General features: G+C 41.9%; 1 protein-coding gene across 2 annotated transcripts in view; it reads left to right on the top strand.

The window, feature by feature from the left end:
• The window catches only part of LOC145347601 (zinc finger protein 644-like), a 128,026-nt gene that overhangs the window by 77,964 nt on the left and 31,197 nt on the right, over nt 1–18,865 (top strand). For both annotated transcript variants that reach the window (XM_080195198.1, XM_080195197.1), the window contains exon 3: nt 9,480–9,578. In XM_080195198.1, coding sequence (XP_080051324.1) covers nt 9,538–9,578 — 41 coding nt within the window. In that variant the 5' untranslated portion in view covers nt 9,480–9,537. The remainder of the gene's footprint in view (nt 1–9,479; nt 9,579–18,865) is intronic.

Raw genomic sequence — 18,865 nt, 5'->3', positions numbered from 1 at the left:
GACCTGGATGAGGAAGTGGAGGGATGGGTAAGTAAGTTCGCTGATGACACGAAGGTCGGTGGTGTTGTGGATGATCTGGAAGGATGGCAAAAGTTGCAGCAGGACATAGATAGGATGCAGGACTGGGCGGAGAAGTGGCAGATGGACTTCAACGCGGATAAATGTGTTGTCGTCCATTTTGGCAGAACCAACGGGATGAACGAGTACACTATTAAGGGCAGAAGTCTGAGTAGTGTTGAGGAGCAGAAGGATCTTGGGGTCCGGGTCCACAGGACTCTTAAATCGGCCTCGCAGGTGGAGGAGGTGGTCAAGAAGGCGTATGGTGTACTGGCCTTCATTAATCGAGGGATTGAGTTTAGGAGTCGGGTGGTAATGCTGGAACTTTATAAGACCCTTGTCAGGCCTCATTTGGAGTATTGTGCGCAGTTCTGGTCGCCTCACTATAGGAAAGATGTAGAAGCTATTGAAAGGGTGCAGAGGAGATTTACAAGGATGTTGCCTGGACTGGGAGGCATGCCTTATGAAGTTAGGTTGAGGGAGCTGGGACTCTTTTCCCTGGAGAGACGAAGGTTGAGAGGCGACCTGATAGAAGTTTACAAAATGTTGAGAGGAATAGATAGGGTGGACTCTCAGAGGCTATTTCCCCGGTTTGAAATGGTCGCTACGAGAGGACACAGATTTAAGGTGCGGGGAGGGAGGTTCAGAAGTGATGTTAGGGGTAAGTTTTTCACTCAGAGGGTGGTGAGTGAATGGAATCGGCTGCCGTCAGTGGTGGTGGAGGCGAACTCGCTGGGGTCTTTTAAAAGACTTCTGGATGAGTATATGGGGTTTAATGAGATTGAGGGTTATAGATAGGTCTGTAGGTTGGTAGGTGAAGTGGTCGGCGCAACTTGTGGGCCGAAGGGCCTGTTTGTGCTGTAGTGTTCTATGTTCTATGTTCTATGATTAGTGAGGAATAACCTTGCTGGCTATGAGGGTAATGGAAGTGGTGACAGTAAATTATTTCAAATGGAATTTGGATGGAAACTTGAAGGAAGTAAGATTGTAGGGCTACAAGGGTAGAATAGGAAAACATAACTGGAGTGCTCTACAGAGAGCTGAGGGCATGGATTCAATAGGTCAACTAGCCTTCTGTGCTGTTAGCGTATCGTCACACCCATACTGTTTTCGTCCTCTGGGAAATAATGGAGGAAGCGGTGGAAGGATTTATGAGCTGATTGTCAATTGAGCATTGAGCTCTGCTTCTGTGGCCAACAAGCCCTGGCGTTGGAGTGTAATCCGGAGCTTCTGGTCTAGCGGTAGTTACGCTACCACTGCACTACAAAGCCTTCATCTGTGATATAATGGCTATGAATCTGTTTAGTAACATAACTGGAAATTGTTTACTCAAAAATAATGTAACCTAGAATCTCTACATTACAGAAGGAGGCCATTTGGCCCACCAAGTCTGCAGTGACACTCCGAAGAACATCTTACCCAGCCAAACACGCACACCCCCCGGCCCCCCCCACGTCCTCATGAATGCCATTTACCATGGCTAATCCACCTAACCTGCACATCTTTGAGCACTAAGGGACAAATTTAGCATGGCTCATTTACCTGACTTGCAAATCTTTGAATTGAGAGAGAAAACTGGGGCACCTGGAGAAAGGTCGCTCAGATCCGGGGAGAACGGTGCGCTCAAGGCCAGAATCGAACCTGGGTTCCTGGCGCTGTGAATTTAAGAAACAATATCATTAGTATTTGGAACTGAATTAACAGGCATGACATCTAATTCCAAGTAATAAGAATGGAATGTGATTTATTTAGTTGCCACTGGTCCATGGAACAAATTATAAACAGAATGCAACTCCAAATAGTGGTGTAAGTCCCAGAATCTCATGATACAAAAGACAATTTGGCATTTACCATGAAATAATGGCCTGTGAATTATTAAAACAAATATGAAGACTTGAAATTTGGGAGTTCTATGGTTATTGAAATTATGTTCCTAAAATTAAAGAATTGCCATCTTTGCTGTTATTTTTGAATCAATATGTAATTTATTTAAAGGGGAAAAAAAGTGAAAACACCAGCCTGTGGATGGCAGCACTTCATCACAATTGACAAGCTAGGTCTTGCCTGATTTAACACAAATCACAGTTAACAAGCTCCCAGTTTGTTTATGAACTAGAAAATGAGTGTTTGTCTCATTGTACAGTTTGTACAGAAGAAATAAGCGATTTATGTTTTTATAGTTATGAGGGCTTTAAAAATGTATTTGTTTATTTTTTAAATTGGCAAATTCAAATTATTGTGGTGGTGTGAGTTGGAATACTGATCTGAGACAGATGGGACTAAAGTCTCTCTAAGGGTTCTAAATGAAATGTGTTTGGGCAGCCCATACCCAATTCCCAACAGATGAAGACCAAAACACCATTACAGTTCACAGTTGGCACAAAACTGAATAAATCTGGCAAGTTTATGAAAATGTGTTTTTAAATAATTGTCATTGAAACAACAGAAGTTGTGGCCACAATATTTACAATTTGTTTGCTGTGAAATAACTATGTGATACTTACAGCACAAAATTAACATGTTTTTGTGAATTTACTGTTAATAATAGTGACATCTAGTGATGTAAATTGTAACTGGGTACCAAACGCAGGAGGAGAAGATGACCACTAGATGGTGCTGACATTGCCTTAGTTTCTGAAGATTGATCTGCTTCAAATCAGAATGCTTAAAACTTGATGTGAGGCTGATTTCATTATACGTCTCTTTACTTCCTGGCATTCTGAGCATCCGTTTCTTCACAACATTTCACTGCTGTTGTCTTTCTGTCCATGCTGGCTCCTTCCTTTTTCTTACACTCGCTCTGTCTTTATCCATTACACTCTCCAAACAGTCCGGATACCTTAATGAAACAACCCTACAGTTATTTAAGAAAATGAATTATTACTCCATTGACCTTTCTTCTCCCTCTATATTCTCCTTTATCACCTCCATTCTTTAAGTGCTGCTGGTTTGCATCAGTCCTAAATTTTTCAGGTCAACAATTGATGGCTGCATAGGGACCCTCAGATTAAAAACCACTGGTCTCGGAGTGCAGTAGTCATTGTACCTTTGTAACTAACATTATGCTGAACTCACTAGAATGATGAATGTCATGTCAATAAGAGACAATTTAAATATCTTTGCCACACAGTTCCTGCAATGCAACAAGAACTTTATCCATTTGAGCCAAGAGATCCCAGTGTTTGATTTAGGTCCTTTGCCTAGTTAACTAATCTCAGTTGGAATTGTTTGTTGGGCTATTGAGATTGGCTTTGATAGCTCCAGATTAGGGAGAGTAGTTTCAACAACGTGGTCTGCTTCTGATTGTTACCAACTGACTCCTGTCGTAAGTTCTGAGATGTCAGTTGAGGATAGCATAGGATACCATCATGTTGACTCCCTTAGTTGACTAGCTTACCAGTATTCACTGTTGAGACTTTCACATGAATAATTACTAGCGGGTGAGTGTTGAAGAGCGCCTATGAGCCAGTGCCCTGGTGAGGAGTCAACAACATGTGGAGAGAAAACAGAATTAGAAGCAAAATCCAGGAGGAGTGGGAGTTGAGCAAGACTGGAATGGATATCTGGAGCAGTGACAGAAGAGGCCTCAGACCAGGAGGAGTGGGATGTAAAGGAGACTGGAACAAATGGACCACATTTGAATGAAAAAATCCAAATGTGACATTAGAGGAAAGCTGGTAAGTAATTTGTGGGTGAGTATTTCTCTTTTCTTTCTTTTTATATCATTTTTTTCCCCTTCTAAACCAAGAGCCAGGAAATGAAAAGTTTCAATCAGACCAAGTAAGACTGTAATTAATAACAATAACATCAAGCAACTTCAGCTGAGTGCAGATTTGATCAGAGTGCAGGATAGGGTTATATTAAGACTCTGGGTTAAGTTATGGTAAAAATCTAAAGCATGTAGTTAAATTTAATAAATTAAGCAAATCTGTTTTCTAGATTATGAATTGGAAGTAGACAACTGAATGCCATTTTACAACTTCAAAACCTAACTAGTTAAATGTAATGCAGTGAAGATGGCAGGGTAGAATGTGTTGCAGCTGTTGAATGTGGACATGGTGGACACCAGTTTGATCCACAGCAGCCACATCAAATGTGACTGCAGCTCAAGGATCTTTGGCTCAGGGAGTTGGCTCTGGAGCCTGAGCTTCAGACACTCCGGTGTATCAGGGAGAGAGAAAGTTGCCTGGACAACATTCCAGGTGATAACCATGCACCTTAAATTAAGTATTTCAGATTTGATTTGTAGGCGGGGACAGAGGGTTTGTGATTCCAACTGAGGCAGATATGAGGATCCAGGAGTATGCTTAGCCTTTGCACTTGTCCAACATGTTCTTGCACCCTATATGAATGAGAACAGGAACTACTAGCCAGATGATAAACTGACTCCAGCACTCTGGTATGGGGGCACCCATATTTGGAGCAGTAAAAATGAATGTAGTGGTGGAAGGGGCAATTTAGTAGGGTAGATTCTTTTCTGTAGCTGAGAACAAGTCCCAAAGGCTGTATTGCCTGTTTAGTAAAAAGTCTGACAACACCAGGTTTAAGTCGAACCGATTTATTTGATAGTACACTCACTAGCTTTCGGGTTAGCCCCTTCGTCAGGTGAATGGAGGGTTCTGGCCTCAGACAGAGCATATAAAGCACAGACAGTTTACAGATTACTGATTAGAATGCGAATCTCTACACCTAACCTGCTGTTCAAGTCTTAAAGTGGCTGACAATGTGAGTGGAAGGAGCACTAATCACAGGTTAAAGAGATGTGTATTGTCTCCAGACAGTACATTAAGTGAGGTTTTGCAAACCCAGGCAAGTCAAGGGGGTTACAGGTAGTGCGGCGTGAACCCAAGATCCTTGTTGAGACCGTCCTCGTGTGCAGAACTTGGCTATCAGTCTCTGCTCAGTGACTCTGTGCTGTCGTGTGTCGTGAAGGCCGCCTTGGAGAATGCTTACCCGAAGGTCAGAGACTGAATGCCCGTTACCACTGAAGTGTTCGCCAACAGGAAGGGAACAGTCTTGCCTGGTGATTGTCAAGCGATGTTCATTCATCCGTTGTTGTAGCGTCTGCATGGTCTCCCCAATGTACCATGCTTCGGGACATCCTTTCTTGCAACGTATCAGGTAGACAACATTGGCCGAGTTGCAAGAGTATTTACCGTGTACCTGGTGGATGGTATTCTCACGTGTGATGATGTCATCCGTGTCGATGATCCGGCATGTCTTGCAGAGGTTGCTGTGGCAGGGTTGTGTGGTATTGTGGTCATTGTTCTCCTGAAGGCTGGGTAGTTTGCTGCAAACAATGGTCTGTTTGAGGTTGAGTGGTTGTCTGAAAGCAAGAAGTGGGGATGTGGGGATGGCCCTGGCGACACGGTGGGCAGAGACACGGGACACGGTGGACAGAGTACCTTTTGTCATCCAGTACTTCCCCGGAGCGGAGAAGCTACGACATCTTCTCCGGAGTCTTCAACATATCATTGATGAAGACGAACATCTCGCCAGGGCCATCCCCACACCCCCACTTCTTGCTTTCAGACAACCACTCAACCTCAAACAGACCATTGTTCGCAGCAAACTACCCAGCCTTCAGGAGAACAGTGACCACAATACCACACAACCCTGCCGCAGCAACCTCTGCAAGACATGCCGGATCATCGACACGGATGACATCATCACACGTGAGAATACCATCCACCAGGTACTCGGTGAATACTCTTGCAACTCGGCCAATGTTGTCTACCTGATACGTTGCAAGAAAGGATGTCCCGAAGCATGGTACATTGGGGAGACCATGCAGACGCTACGACAACGGATGAATGAACATTGCTCGACTATCACCAGGCAAGACTGTTCCCTTCCTGTTGGCGAACACTTCAGTGGTCACGGGCATTCAGCCTCTGACCTTCGGGTAAGCATTCTCCAAGGCGGCCTTCACGACACACGACAGCGCAGAATCGCTGAGCAGAGACTGATAGCCAAGTTCCGCACACATGAGGACGGACTCAACAAGGATCTTGGGTTCATGTCGCACTATCTGTAACCCCCGTGACTTGCCTGGGTTTGCAAAACCTCACTTGATGTACTGTCTGGAGACAATACACATCTCTTTAACCTGTGATCAGTGCTCCTTCCACTCACATTGTCAGCCACTTTAAGACTTGAACAGCAGGTTAGGTGTAAAGATTCGCATTCTAATCAGTAATCTGTAAACTGTCTGTGCTTTATATGCTGTGTCTGAGGCCAGAACCCTCCATTCACCTGACGAAGGGGCTAACCCAAAAGCTAGTGAGTGTACTATCAAATAAATGGGTTGGACTTAAACCTGGTGCTGTCAGACGTTTTACTATGTTTACCCCAGTCCAACACCGGCACATCCACATCATTGCCTGTCTAGTGTCAGGATTGAGGACATTTCTTCTTGACTGGAGAGGATATTGGGGCAAGAGAGAAAGGATCCATTAGTGGCCCATGTATGTATCAGTGACACAGGCAAGACTAAGAATTGTTTGTGTGAATGAGCAGTTGAGTAAAATAAAAAAAACAAAAGCACAAATATGATAATGTCTGAATTACTACCTTGCGCATGAGCAAATTGATATAGGGTTAGCAAGAACAGAGAGGAAGGCATGACAGTGTAGAAGGCAGTTTGGTGTGAGAAAATGGGAGGGGGGGTGGAGAAAACAAGGTGGCTAAGGCTGCAAACAGATTATTCTTGATATCAGAATGGTGGACAGAAATGAAAGGAAGCCAGGGAAGCACAATTAATATTGAGCAGATCAGTGCAATAATAAGAAATTATCTTGGCTCGGAAGATCGAGATGTGGAATCAGTTTGAGTGAAGATGAGGGGGGCGAGGTAATTCTCCCATCCCACCAGCCATGGGAATTGAAGTGGGTGGTGGTGGGGTCAGACCACTAACCTCGATGGTCCACTAACCTCAGGCAGGATTCTCCAGTTTTGGGGCGAGCGTGGCTGGAAAATCCCACTCGAGATATAGTGGAGGGTTGGGGGAATTGCTTGTGGGAGTAGTCAGTAGATCCCCTCATAGTAACTGTATTGTTGAAAGGATGTAAATCAAGAAACATGGGTGCTTCTAAGATGGCACTGCAGTAATTGGGTGATTTTAATCTCCATTTAAATTGATCAAATCTAATAGATAAAAATAGACTTGAGGCTGAGTTCATAGAGCATATTTGAAACATTTTCTCAGAATATATTGTGGAGCGAACCACAAGGCAGATAGAATATTTACCTTTTGTGAAAAGGGCGATGGAGTGTAAAAGTATGGATGTTATCCTAAAACTGTACAGAGCTTTAATGAGACCACACCTAGAGTACTGTGTACAGTTTCGGTGGTCTTACTTAGGATGGATATACTCGCACTGGAAATTGTTTGAAGAAGGCCGATTCCTGGAATGAAGGCGTTGTTTTATGAAAGTGTTTGAGCATTTTGGGTCTATACTCAATCATTGAGTTCAAAAGAATGAGAGGTAATATTTTTGAAACATAAAGGACTCTGCGGGGACTTAATGGCGCAAATGCTGAGAGCATGTTTCCCCCCATGGGGAAATCCAGAATGAGGTTACGTAGTTTTAGAAGAGGGGTATCCCATTTAAGATGAAGTTGTGGGGGGATTTCTTCTGAGGGTCATAGATCTTTGGAATTCTTTATTCCAGAGGGCTGTGGGGGTTAAGAGACATTTGAGGCTGAAATAAACAGATCTTTGAAACATTGGCATGACGTGGGTTATTGGGGCCTTGCAAAAAATGGAGTTGTGGCCAAGATCAATTCAACCATGATCTTATTGAATGGTGGACCAGGCTTGAGGGGTGTGTGGCGTGCTTCTGCTCCTATGTTGTATGTTCTTGTATTTTGCAGTTGTTATACAATAGGCCATTTGTTAAATGTACCTTTCGTTCTTACTGTGTATTTTTTCAGTAAAAGGTGACTTCAGTTTTTCTCCTTGCACTTATTCTGTTTCATCTTGCACAATGCCCCAGCCAAATGCTGGGCCAATTGTTCTCTTGACCAACTAGAATGTGCTATTTGTGGTTACAATCTGTTCAGGTAACTGATTTTTCTGGCAGATGGAAAATAAGATTGGAAGTCTATTACTTTGCAAGGTTTACTTATAATATCAAAGCATTCAGAGTAGAATATGTAACTGTCTGTAGGGTACAAACTTGGTCTCAAAGTTCAACCCAGAGTGAAGCAGCTCAAGGTATTAGTTCAGCTCGATCTCTTCACTAACTGAGAAATCAGAGCTGTAACTATTTTGATGTATGACTTTTTTTGGAACTAGGTTTCAGAACAATAAAATGAGTACTTGTCTGAGCTTTCAAAGCTGTCATCGAGTCTCGGAATGATCAGGAGTTCTGGAAAATTCTTTAGCATGTAAGGATTGATGCTGACTTTTTTTTTGGTGATGTTTGTGTTCCTGTCTGTTAGGAGGACTTGTATGAAGGACTTGCACATGGTTACAATGAGGTTGGCAATCTGTTCTGTTAAATGGTACCATATAAGGTGGTGTTTCTGACAATATTGTCATTTACAAGCTTATTATTTTGAAAAGTGCATTTTTCTTGCACATCTAGTTTCCCTTTCACTTAATTCCTTTTTCACCAGAGAAAGATAACACTGCAAATCCAGTGATCTCTTCAAAAGAGAATACTTGTCTTGTTTTCGGGATTGCACTAATTTCATCCTAGGTAGTTCTGCTGCAATGATAGTTGTTTAGTCAGGATGGTAAGTGAGGAGAAAAACAAAGGTACCTGACCTGATTGCAACCACAAAGGTAGATCAAGAGCGCAATCTACTAGCCTGCCATTGGGAAGTGGCATTAAGAAAAGTACCCTTAACTTATTTGCAGCCACCATCAGCACGATTCCATGTCAGTTTATGGGAGATGTACTCTAAGAACTACTCCTGCACACTTTGCCATTGTGAGGCCACAAACCACTGAGGATAATTAGGTTTAAATTTTACGGCTAAGTTTCAAACAAAAGCTATTTTGAGTGTCATTGCATTAGTCAATCATGACAGTTACAGAATGATTAACGCATTGATGTGAAACAAGGTTTCTGAAAATTCAGACATTCTATTGATTGCTGCTGATGACACCATACTGTTTGAATATCATTGACACCTACATTTTTGAACAAATTGCAGATCCAGCTCCCCATGTGTGAAGTTTGATTGCATCTGCATTGTTGGTGTTCTTGGTATTCAGATTTTTTTGGCTGTCCGTATTTATTTTCAAAAAAAAGCATTGTCTTAAATCTGTAAATGTATCAACAATATAGGATTGGTTTGGTCAAACTTTAAAAACTTATAATAAAAATAAACTTTCATTTGAAAAGTATTGCCCATCTTTTTATGTTTTAACAATTCTAAAAATGATGTACATTTTTGTAATTTTTTAACAGGATACAAAATCATTGTCAGCGTTTGAACCCCTTTGCTCCAATTGCAAGGAGATTTATCATGGCCTTGAATGATGCAGATATGGATGAGGAGTGTAAGGAGTAAGTATTTACTATTTTGGTTAATTATTTTAAAAAGTGATGGAATATCTAAAGTCTAGATTTTAGAGTATTTTACAATTGTACCTTAATACTTTTAGAAACATAGAACTTTGACTTCAACTGTCCATAAAACATTTTGTCATTATTAAAAAAGCAAAGTGTCTGACTAAAGGAATCACAGTTTAGTTTGGTTTCAGCATGTGATACCTGTGAACACAGGAAGCTGATGATTACATTTTTCCATTGCCCTTGGTGTGTTTAAGGGTTTCAGAAATTCATGTTACTGAAATTCTAGTGATTTGGAATTAAACAGGGAAATAGGTAAACATGTAAGGGAAGATGAACCTATTTAGACAAGACTATCAAGACCCCATATTTGAGGTTCCGTCCAAAAATAAAATAGAAGAATATTTGAAAATATTGGAAAAGTAAAAAAGTAATTATTTCACATGAAGTGCTTAATGTGATTAAAATATTTTAATTTAGACCAATTTAAATTTGGCAAACATTTACTTAAATGTCATTACTGCTAGTTTTGATCTTTTAACAGGTCATGCTTAATAACTTGTAGAAGCCGCCGCATCATGCTGAAGTGCGTTGTTGGAAGCAGCATTCATATAGCTTGCTTTGCGGCAATTCAGTGTGTCTAGACTATTGGGCCATTCGTGCCCTCAAAATAACATTAGTGGGAAGGACAAAAAAATCTATTTGCGTGCTGGGCTAAGTGCCATTCAGCTGCACTAGTTGAAAGTATAGTTCACTGTTACTGCATAAAATTCTCTGCTAGAATACTGTCTTGGTAACTACTCTGATCGACCTTATTTCAGTAATTGACTTCTCAAGTTTCGAGTATTACTGAAAGTGGACATGTGTAAAGTGAGCTGCCAAAAACAGCCGATTTCCTTGTCTTACAGAAAACCTTGTTTCTGTAACCAGGTGCCGCCAATCCAAATTGTAAATTGAGATAGAAACAGAAAATGTTAAAAATTTGCAGCAGATCAGGCAGCATCTGTGGAGAGGAACAGCTAATATTTCAGGTTAATGACCCTTTGTCAGAACTGATGGTTTCAGGTCATCAGTCTGAAACATCAATTCTGTTTCTCTTCACAGATGCATCCTGACTTGCTGAAAATCCAATACTTTCTGTTTATGCTTCAGATTTCATCATCTGCAGTATTTTGCTTTTAAACTGAGATATTGAAGTACCAAGGACCCACGTAGATCAGCAAGGTCAGGGGTGATGGCTAAGCAACATCAGGTACAGGTTACTGTACATGCAGCAGCATCTCATAAGCTGGGATTCATGGAAAGTGGGGGATGAAATCCAGACAGGATAGCATGTGGTTGGTCAAGTCTGGACATGCCACAGGCACGGATGAGAGTTTCAGCAGCAGATTACATTCGATGAGGAGCGTGAACTGCTTCACTGGGCAGAGAATTCCACAGATTCACAACCTTCTGAGTTCCTCCTCCACTCAGTCCTAAATCTCCTCGCACTTATCTTGAGGCCATCCTGCCTAGTTCTAGTTTCACCTGCCAATGGAAACAACTTCCTTCCATCTTATCTATTCTCCTCATAATCTCATATGTTTCTATAAGATCTCCCCTCATTTTTCTAAATTCCAATGAGTATAGCCCCAGTCTACTCAGTTTCTCCTCATAAGCCAACCCTCTTAACTCCAGAATCAACCTAGTGAATCTCCTTTTCACCCCCTCCAGTGGTTTCTCAAGTAAGGAGATCAAAACTGCACACAGTACTTCAGTAATCACAGTGCTTAGTGACTCTGAAATCAGAAAATGTGTTTAGTTTCTTATAACCTTGTGCTACTGGTCTACAGCTGCTGATAGACATGTCTCTCGCTACTTGTCTCAAAGCTACTTCCAAGGCTCCAACTGCAACTGCCTGTTTCCATTAGAAGAAAATCACAGGTTAAAACCCAACAAGAAAATGAGCCATCTATGATCTATCCCTACGGCACCGTGGCACAATTAGGATTCCCAGATAGAGATTCAAACCAAGTTACTCCAATTCACAAACCTTCCCTTTGTTTTGGGAAGCTATATGAATAATTTAAATCGCTTATGAAGACAACTGCAGGCCTGTCATCTCCACCAAGAAAGTCAAAGGGGCCACCCATTGTTTGCTATTTCCCCACTTACGACTGTGACCTTATTTAGTAAACGTAGACCACCCTTTGAATTGTAATCATATTAGACCTGTTTTCCAGTCTCCCAAGTAAAGGGTTTCCATTACACTGTATTTTAAAACTTGAATCCCCAGACTAAAAGTTTTACTCCTAAAACATTCATGAAACTAAACATTTTATGACAATATCAAAATTAATTTGAAGACTTTAGCAATAACAGTAACTTGACATAATTCGGTGGAAATATTTTTATTTTAGGTTTTCAGTGGTTTCCCACATTTTTCAATGGCAACATATCTAATGGCAAAACAGAGTTCCTTGTTTCAGCTTCCTGCACGTGGTTTAGGATAAGATCAACGTGAAACCAAAAGAGAAAACACTGGAAAATCTCAGCAGGTCTAGCGGCATCTTGAAGGAGAGAAAGGCGCTGACGTTTCGAGTCCAGATGACCCTTTGCCAAAGCTCAAAGCATTTCTCTCCTTACAGATGCTGCCAGACCTGCTGAGATTTTCCAGCGTTTTCTCTTTTTGATTTCAGATTCCAGCATCCGCAGTAATTTGAACTTGCATTCTCCACAGACAGGCGTTTCTGTAGATGCAAACGAAACTCCAGGATGGTATGCTGCCTCTCTGGTGCAAGGGTGTTTTGGAGCAGCTGCAGGACATTCTGGAGGGGGAGGGTGAACTGCCAGCTGTCATGCATATAAGCACCAACAATATAGGTAAAAATGGGATGAGGTCCTACAAACTGAATTTAGGGAGTTGGGAGTTAAACTAAAAAGTAGTACCTCAAAGGTAGTAATCTCAGGATTGCTACCAGTGCCATGTGCTAGTCAGAGTAGGAATGTCAGGATAGCTAAGATGATTATGTGACTTGAGCGATGTTGCAAAAGGAAGGGATTCAAATCCCTAGAACATTGGAACCGGTTCTGGAGGACGCGGGACCAGTACAAATCAAGCAGTCTGCACCTGGGCAGGACTGGAACCAATGTCCTCGGGGTAGTGTTTGCTGGTGCTGTTGGAGAGGGTTTAAACTAACGTGGCAGCTGGATGGGAACCAATGCAGGAACTCAGAGGGAAGAAAAGTGGGGACAGGAACAAAAGGCAGTAAGGGGGAAAGTGAAAAGCAGAGAAACCAAAGACAAAAGTCAAAAAGGGCCACTGTACACAGTGCAGAGACAATGGAGAACTCAGTGGGTCCAGTAAGGCTAAGAGAAATAAAACACAGTACAAAACATGACTGGAAAGATGGTCCGAGAAGCAGGGCAGAGAGCAAGGGAAGTGTAGATTAAACTGCATTTATTTCAATGCAAGAGGCAAGGCAGATGAACTCAGTACATGGGATTGGGATGATATAGCTATTACTGAAAAGTGACCAAGGGAGGGTCAGGACTTGGCAGCTCAATGTTCTGGGGTACAGATACAGGAAAGATAGAACAGAAGGTAAGAGGAGGGGGGGAGTTGTGTTTTTGATTGGGGAAAACATCATGGCAGTACTGAGAGGGGATATATCCGAGGGTTTGCCCACTGAGTCTGTATAGGTGGAACTGAAAATCAAGAAGGGAGAGATCACTTTGATTGGATTGTACAGGCCCCCAAATTGTCAGTGGGAAATTGAGCAAATATATAAAGAGATTAAAGATGGCTCCAAGAAAAACAGGATGGTAATAGTAGGGGACTTTAACTTTCGCAACATTGACTGGGGCAGCCACTGCATTAGGAGCTTGGGTGGAGAGAAATTTGTTGAGTGTATTTGGGAGGAATTTCTTATTCAGTATGTGGATGGCCTGACTAGAGAGGGGGCAAAACTTGACTCCCACTTGGGAACTAAGGAAGTGCAAGTGACAAAAGTGTTATAAGGGCTCACTTTGGGACCAGTGACCATAATTCCATCAGTTTTAAGATAGCTGTGGAGAATGATAGGCCTGACCCAAAAGTTGAAATTCTAAATTGGGACAATTCAGAAGTTGATTGGGGGAATCTGTTGGCAGGCAAAGGAAAGGCTGGTAAGTGGAAGGCTTTCAAAAGCGTGTTAACCACTGTTCAGGATAAGTACATTCCTTTTAGAGTGGAGGACAGGGCTGGTAGAAGTAGCAACCTTGGATGACTTGGGGTATTGAGGCCCTGGTCAAAAAGAAGGAGCCATATGACATGCATAGGCAGCTGGGATTAAGTGGATCCCTTGAAGAGTATAGAGGTTGTTGGAGTAGCATTAAGAGAGAAATCAGGAGGGCAGAAAGTTGGCATGAGATTGCTTTGGCAGATAAAGGAGAATCCAAAGAGCTTCTACAAATACATAAAGGGCAAAAGAGTAAGTAGAGAGAGTAGGGCCTCTGAAGGATCAACGAGGTCATCCATGTGCAGATCCACAAGAGATGGGTGAGATTCTAAATAAATATTTCTCATCGGTGTTTGATTTATTATTGTCTACGTATTACTATGCTGTGAAAGTACTGTTTCTTACACGCTACAAGGCAAGGCATACCATTCATAGAGAAGAAAACAAGAGAATGCAGAACGTAGTGTTACAGTCAGAGCTAGGGTGTAGAGAAAGATCAACTTAATGCAAGGTAGTTCCATTCAAAAGTAATGGCAGCAGGGAAGAAGTTGTTCTTGAGTCGGTTGGTACTTGACCTCAGACTTTTGTATCTTTTTCCTGAAGGAAGAGAGAATGTCTGCTGTGTGAGGGGTCCTTAATTATGCTGGCTGCTTTGGCGAGGCATAAGGAAGTGTAGATGGTTAATGGATGGGAGGCTGGCTTGCGTGATGGATTGGGCTACATTCATGACCTTTTGTAGTTCCTTGCTGTCTTGGGCAGAGCAGGAGCCATACCAAGCTGTGATATAACCAGAAAGAATGCTTTCTATGGTGCATCTGGAAAGGTTGGTGAAAATCATAGCTGACATGCCCAATTTCTTTAGTCTTCTGAGAAAATAGAGTTTAGTGGACTTCCTTTAACTATAGTGTCGGCATGGGGGTACTAGGTCAGTTTGTTTGTGATCTGGGCACCTGAAAACCTGAAGCTCTCGACCCTTTCTATTTCGTTGCCATTGATGTAGATCCCAATGGCATGTTCTCCTCTACGCTTCCTGAAGTCGATGACAATCTCCTTCGTTTTGACGTTGAGGGAGAGATTATTGTTGCTGCAGTAGTTCACCAGATTCTCTATCTCATTCCTGTACTCTGTCTCGTCATTGTTTGAGATCTGTGCGACTACGGTCGTGTCGCTAGCAAACTTGAAAATCAATTTGGAGGGGAATTTGGCCACTTAGTCATGGGTGTATAAGGAGTATAATAGGGAGCTGAGAACACAGCCTTATGGAGCATTTGTGCTGAGGATGATAGTGGAGGAGATGTTGTTGCCTATCCTTACTGATTATAGTCTGTGAATTAGGAAATTCAGGATCCAGTTGCAGAGAGAGGCACCGAGGCCCAGGCCATGGAGTTTGGAGATGAGTTTCATGGGAATAATGTTGTTGAAGCCTGAGCTGTAGTCAATAAATAGTAGTCTGACATAGATGTCTTTGTTATCTACTACTGAGTACACTATACTGCTGAGTAATACTAGCCTGATCTTGGTGTTCTTTCTCAACTCAGGGGCCAGCTTCTATACAGATTCAGCAAGATTCTATTGATAGCCTGGTTGTTGAAAGAAATTTCTAGCTCAAAAGGTTAGCACTATCTGTGGTTGATGTGATGGTGGCTTCCTGAAAAACACTGAACAAATTGAAATAATCTAAGCAGAGAAAATTGTCCTCAAATGTACTTCTTTTATTATATTGTCAGCTGTATTGCATTTTTAAGATTTTTATAAACACCTCTTGAGCCCTGAGATTCAATCAAAATCTTAAATTATATACAGAAATGAAGAATTGCATTTAGTTAGTGTCTTAGCATGTCTCCCTCTTTCTCTTCCAAATGTCACAGAGCAGTTCACACACAACAAATTACTTTCAAGTGCAATGACTGTTGTTATCAAGTCAAATGCAGCAATCATGTAAACAATACCCCATAACAATGGAATGAAATCCCTTATTTTTCTGGTGCTGCATGAGAGAGTAATGTTAGAACTCCTTGTTTTTCACAGCCATGAGATCTTTAACATTTACTGAAACAGGCAGACAAAAGCTTAGCTTAACATCTCATATGAAGAATGGTGCCCACAACCTGCTAACTAGCAAGAGAGAATTCTACAATCTGAATCATTATGATAATTGTTTTTTCCTGGGATTTTGTTCTTTAGAAATGCCGATGTTGGCTCTTTGAGAGAACTGTCCAGTCAATGGCCTGCTTATTCCTCCAGAGCTTTGCAAAACTATCCTTTTCAAGCTTATGTCTAATTAAAATTACTATTGAAACTGCTAATAACACCCTTTCAGGTTCTGCGTTCCAGGTCATCATAATTTGCTGCCTCAAAAAGTTTCTCCTCGTCGTTCCTTTGCTTCTTTTGCCAAATATCTCAAATTTGTATCCTCTGGTCACATGCACACGCACACACAAAGCAGTTTTTGCTTATTTACCCAGTCAAAATCCTTCACAAGAGTCATGCGGTTTTACAGCACACAGAGACCTTTCGGCCCATCGTATCTGTGCCAAACACCTACATATTCTGAGTCCATTTCCATACCCTTGTATGCTATGGAATTTCAAGTGCTCATCTAAATGCTTCTTAAATATTATGAGGGTTTCCCCCATCTACCACCCTTTGAGCCAATGAATTCCAGGTTCCCACCATCCTATGATTGAAAAGGATTTTTTTCAGATTTTCCCTAATCCTACTGCCCTTACCTTTAAATCTGTGCCTCCTGATCATTGACTCCTCTACCTTCTTATCCACCTTATCTGTGCCCCTCATAATTTTGTACATCTCAATCAGGTCTGCCCTCAGCCTTCTCTGCTCTAAAGAAAACAATCCCAGCCTCTCTTCATAGCTGAAACTCTCCAGTTCAGGTAACATTCTGGTGAATCTCCTTTGCACTCTGATGCAAACTCACCCTTCCTACTGTGTGGTGAACAGAACTGCACACAGTGCTCTAGCTCTGAGCTAATGAGCGTTTTACACAGTTGCATCATAACCTCAAATAAAAGCAAAATACTCGGAAGCTGGAAATATGAAGTAAAAACAGGTAATACTGGATATGCTCAGCAGGTCTGGCAGTATCTGTAGAGAAACCAAGTTCATGTTTCAGACCTAAATGACCTGTCTACAGAACTCAAATAAACACAAAATACTGAGGATGCTGGAAATCTGAAATAAAAACAGAAAGCAGTAGAAAGGTCTTTTAGATCCAAAATGTTAACTGTTTCTCTTCACAGATGCTGCCAGACCCACTGAGTTTATCTAGCATTTTGCGTTTTCATTCCACCATAACTTCTCTGCACTTATGGGATACTCGCCAAGGCTTAGAATATATGACTGTACCATGCTTCCTGAAGTCGATGACTACCTCCTCCGTTTTGTTGTCATTGAGGAAGAGATTGTTTTTGTTGCTGCAGTTCACCAGATTCTCTCTCTGTCTCTTTCCTGCGCTCTGTCTCGTCATTGTTTGAGATCGGACCCATTACGGTGGTGTCAGCAGCGAACTTGAAAATCGAGTTGGAAGGGAATTTGGTCACACAGTCCTCGATGTATAAGGAGTATATAGGGGGCTGAGGACACAGTCCTATGGGGCATCGGTTTTGAAGATGATCATGGAGGAGCTGTTGTTAACTATCTTTGCTGATTGCAGTCTGAGAGTTAGGAAGTTCAGGATCCAATTACAGAGGGAGGAGCCGTGGCCTAAGCCACGGAGTTTGGATATGAGTTTTGTAGAAATAATGGTGTTGAAGGCACAGCTGTAGTCAATAAATAGGAGTCTGACATAAATGCCTTGTTATCTAAGTGTTCCAGGGTTCTGTGCACGGTCAGGGAGATGGCATCTGCTATAGACCTATTGCGGTGATAGGCAAACTGTAGTGGATCCAGGTAGTCCGGGAGGCTGGAATTGATTTGTGCCGTGACTAACCTTTTTGAAGTACTTCATAGTGATGGATGTCAGAGCCACCACATGATAGTCATTATGGCATGCTGCCTGGTTTTTCTTTGTTACTGGGATGATGGTAGTCTTCTTGAAGCAAATAGGGATCTCAGATTGAAGATACCTGCGAATGCCCTGTCAACTGATCCATGCAGGGTCTCTGTGCTCATCCAGGTACCTCATCCAGGCTAGTCGCTTTCCTTGGGTTGACCCTGGAGAAGGCTCCTCTGACAGTTTACCACAACACCAATTTCCATGTGATCGTACTAACCAAACCTATTGTGATCACCTCTGTTAATGCTTCTCTTGTACTTCTTGTGCTGTAAGGAGAACAATCCCAAGTTTTTTTTTCTGATCTGCAACCCAGCAAATCACCTTTGCACCCTCTGTATGGCCTTGACTTCCTTCTTAATGTGTGGTGTCCAGAATTGGCCACAGTATTCCAGCTGAGGTCTCACCAATCTTTGATTATGATTTAGTATTCCTTCCTCTTGTACTTTGCCTTGATTTATAAAGCCAAGGATCCCAAATGTTTTTTCCTTTGGTTTTATCAATTTTTTCTGTCACCTCTGTTTTATTTGAATATGTAGATGATACTGGCAAAGGTACATCAATTGACCATCCTAATTACCCTGAGTAGGTCATGGTAGGTCTTTTCTTTAAAATGTGGCAGTCTTAGGCAGGGAATTCTTGGATAATTTATTCAATGACAAATACATGCCCAAATTATGTGTAGCTTGGAGGAAGCCTTGGTGATATTTGCAGAGCATTTCAACACTTTTCCTCCTTGGTAGCGGAGGGTAATCGGGAGGGAGATAGTGTCGCAGTCACTAGTGATGTGCAGCAGTGCACCTGGTGGTTAATACTGCAGCCACATTGCACTGACAATGGAACAAATGAATTGAGTACTAAGTTTGCCAATCAAACTCTGTACGATCTTGACTTTTTTAGTGCAGCTCTGGTTGCACTCATGCAGGCAGGAAGTGAGTATTCCATCATTCTTCAGAATTGAAGCATGTAGATGGTAAAGAGATGAGCCACTCGCTTGAGAATTTTGAGTTGTAAATTTGTTTTCTTTTAGAAACCTTGACTTATTTTCCATTACACTGATGTATTGTTTTCAC

The sequence above is a fragment of the Carcharhinus amblyrhynchos genome, chromosome 9 (assembly GCF_965287045.1).
Source record: "Carcharhinus amblyrhynchos chromosome 9, sCarAmb.v2.hapA, whole genome shotgun sequence".
Taxonomy (NCBI): Eukaryota; Metazoa; Chordata; class Chondrichthyes; order Carcharhiniformes; family Carcharhinidae; genus Carcharhinus; species Carcharhinus amblyrhynchos.
Note: the sequence above shows the minus strand (reverse complement) of the source record. Positions and strands in the feature narration are given on the sequence as shown.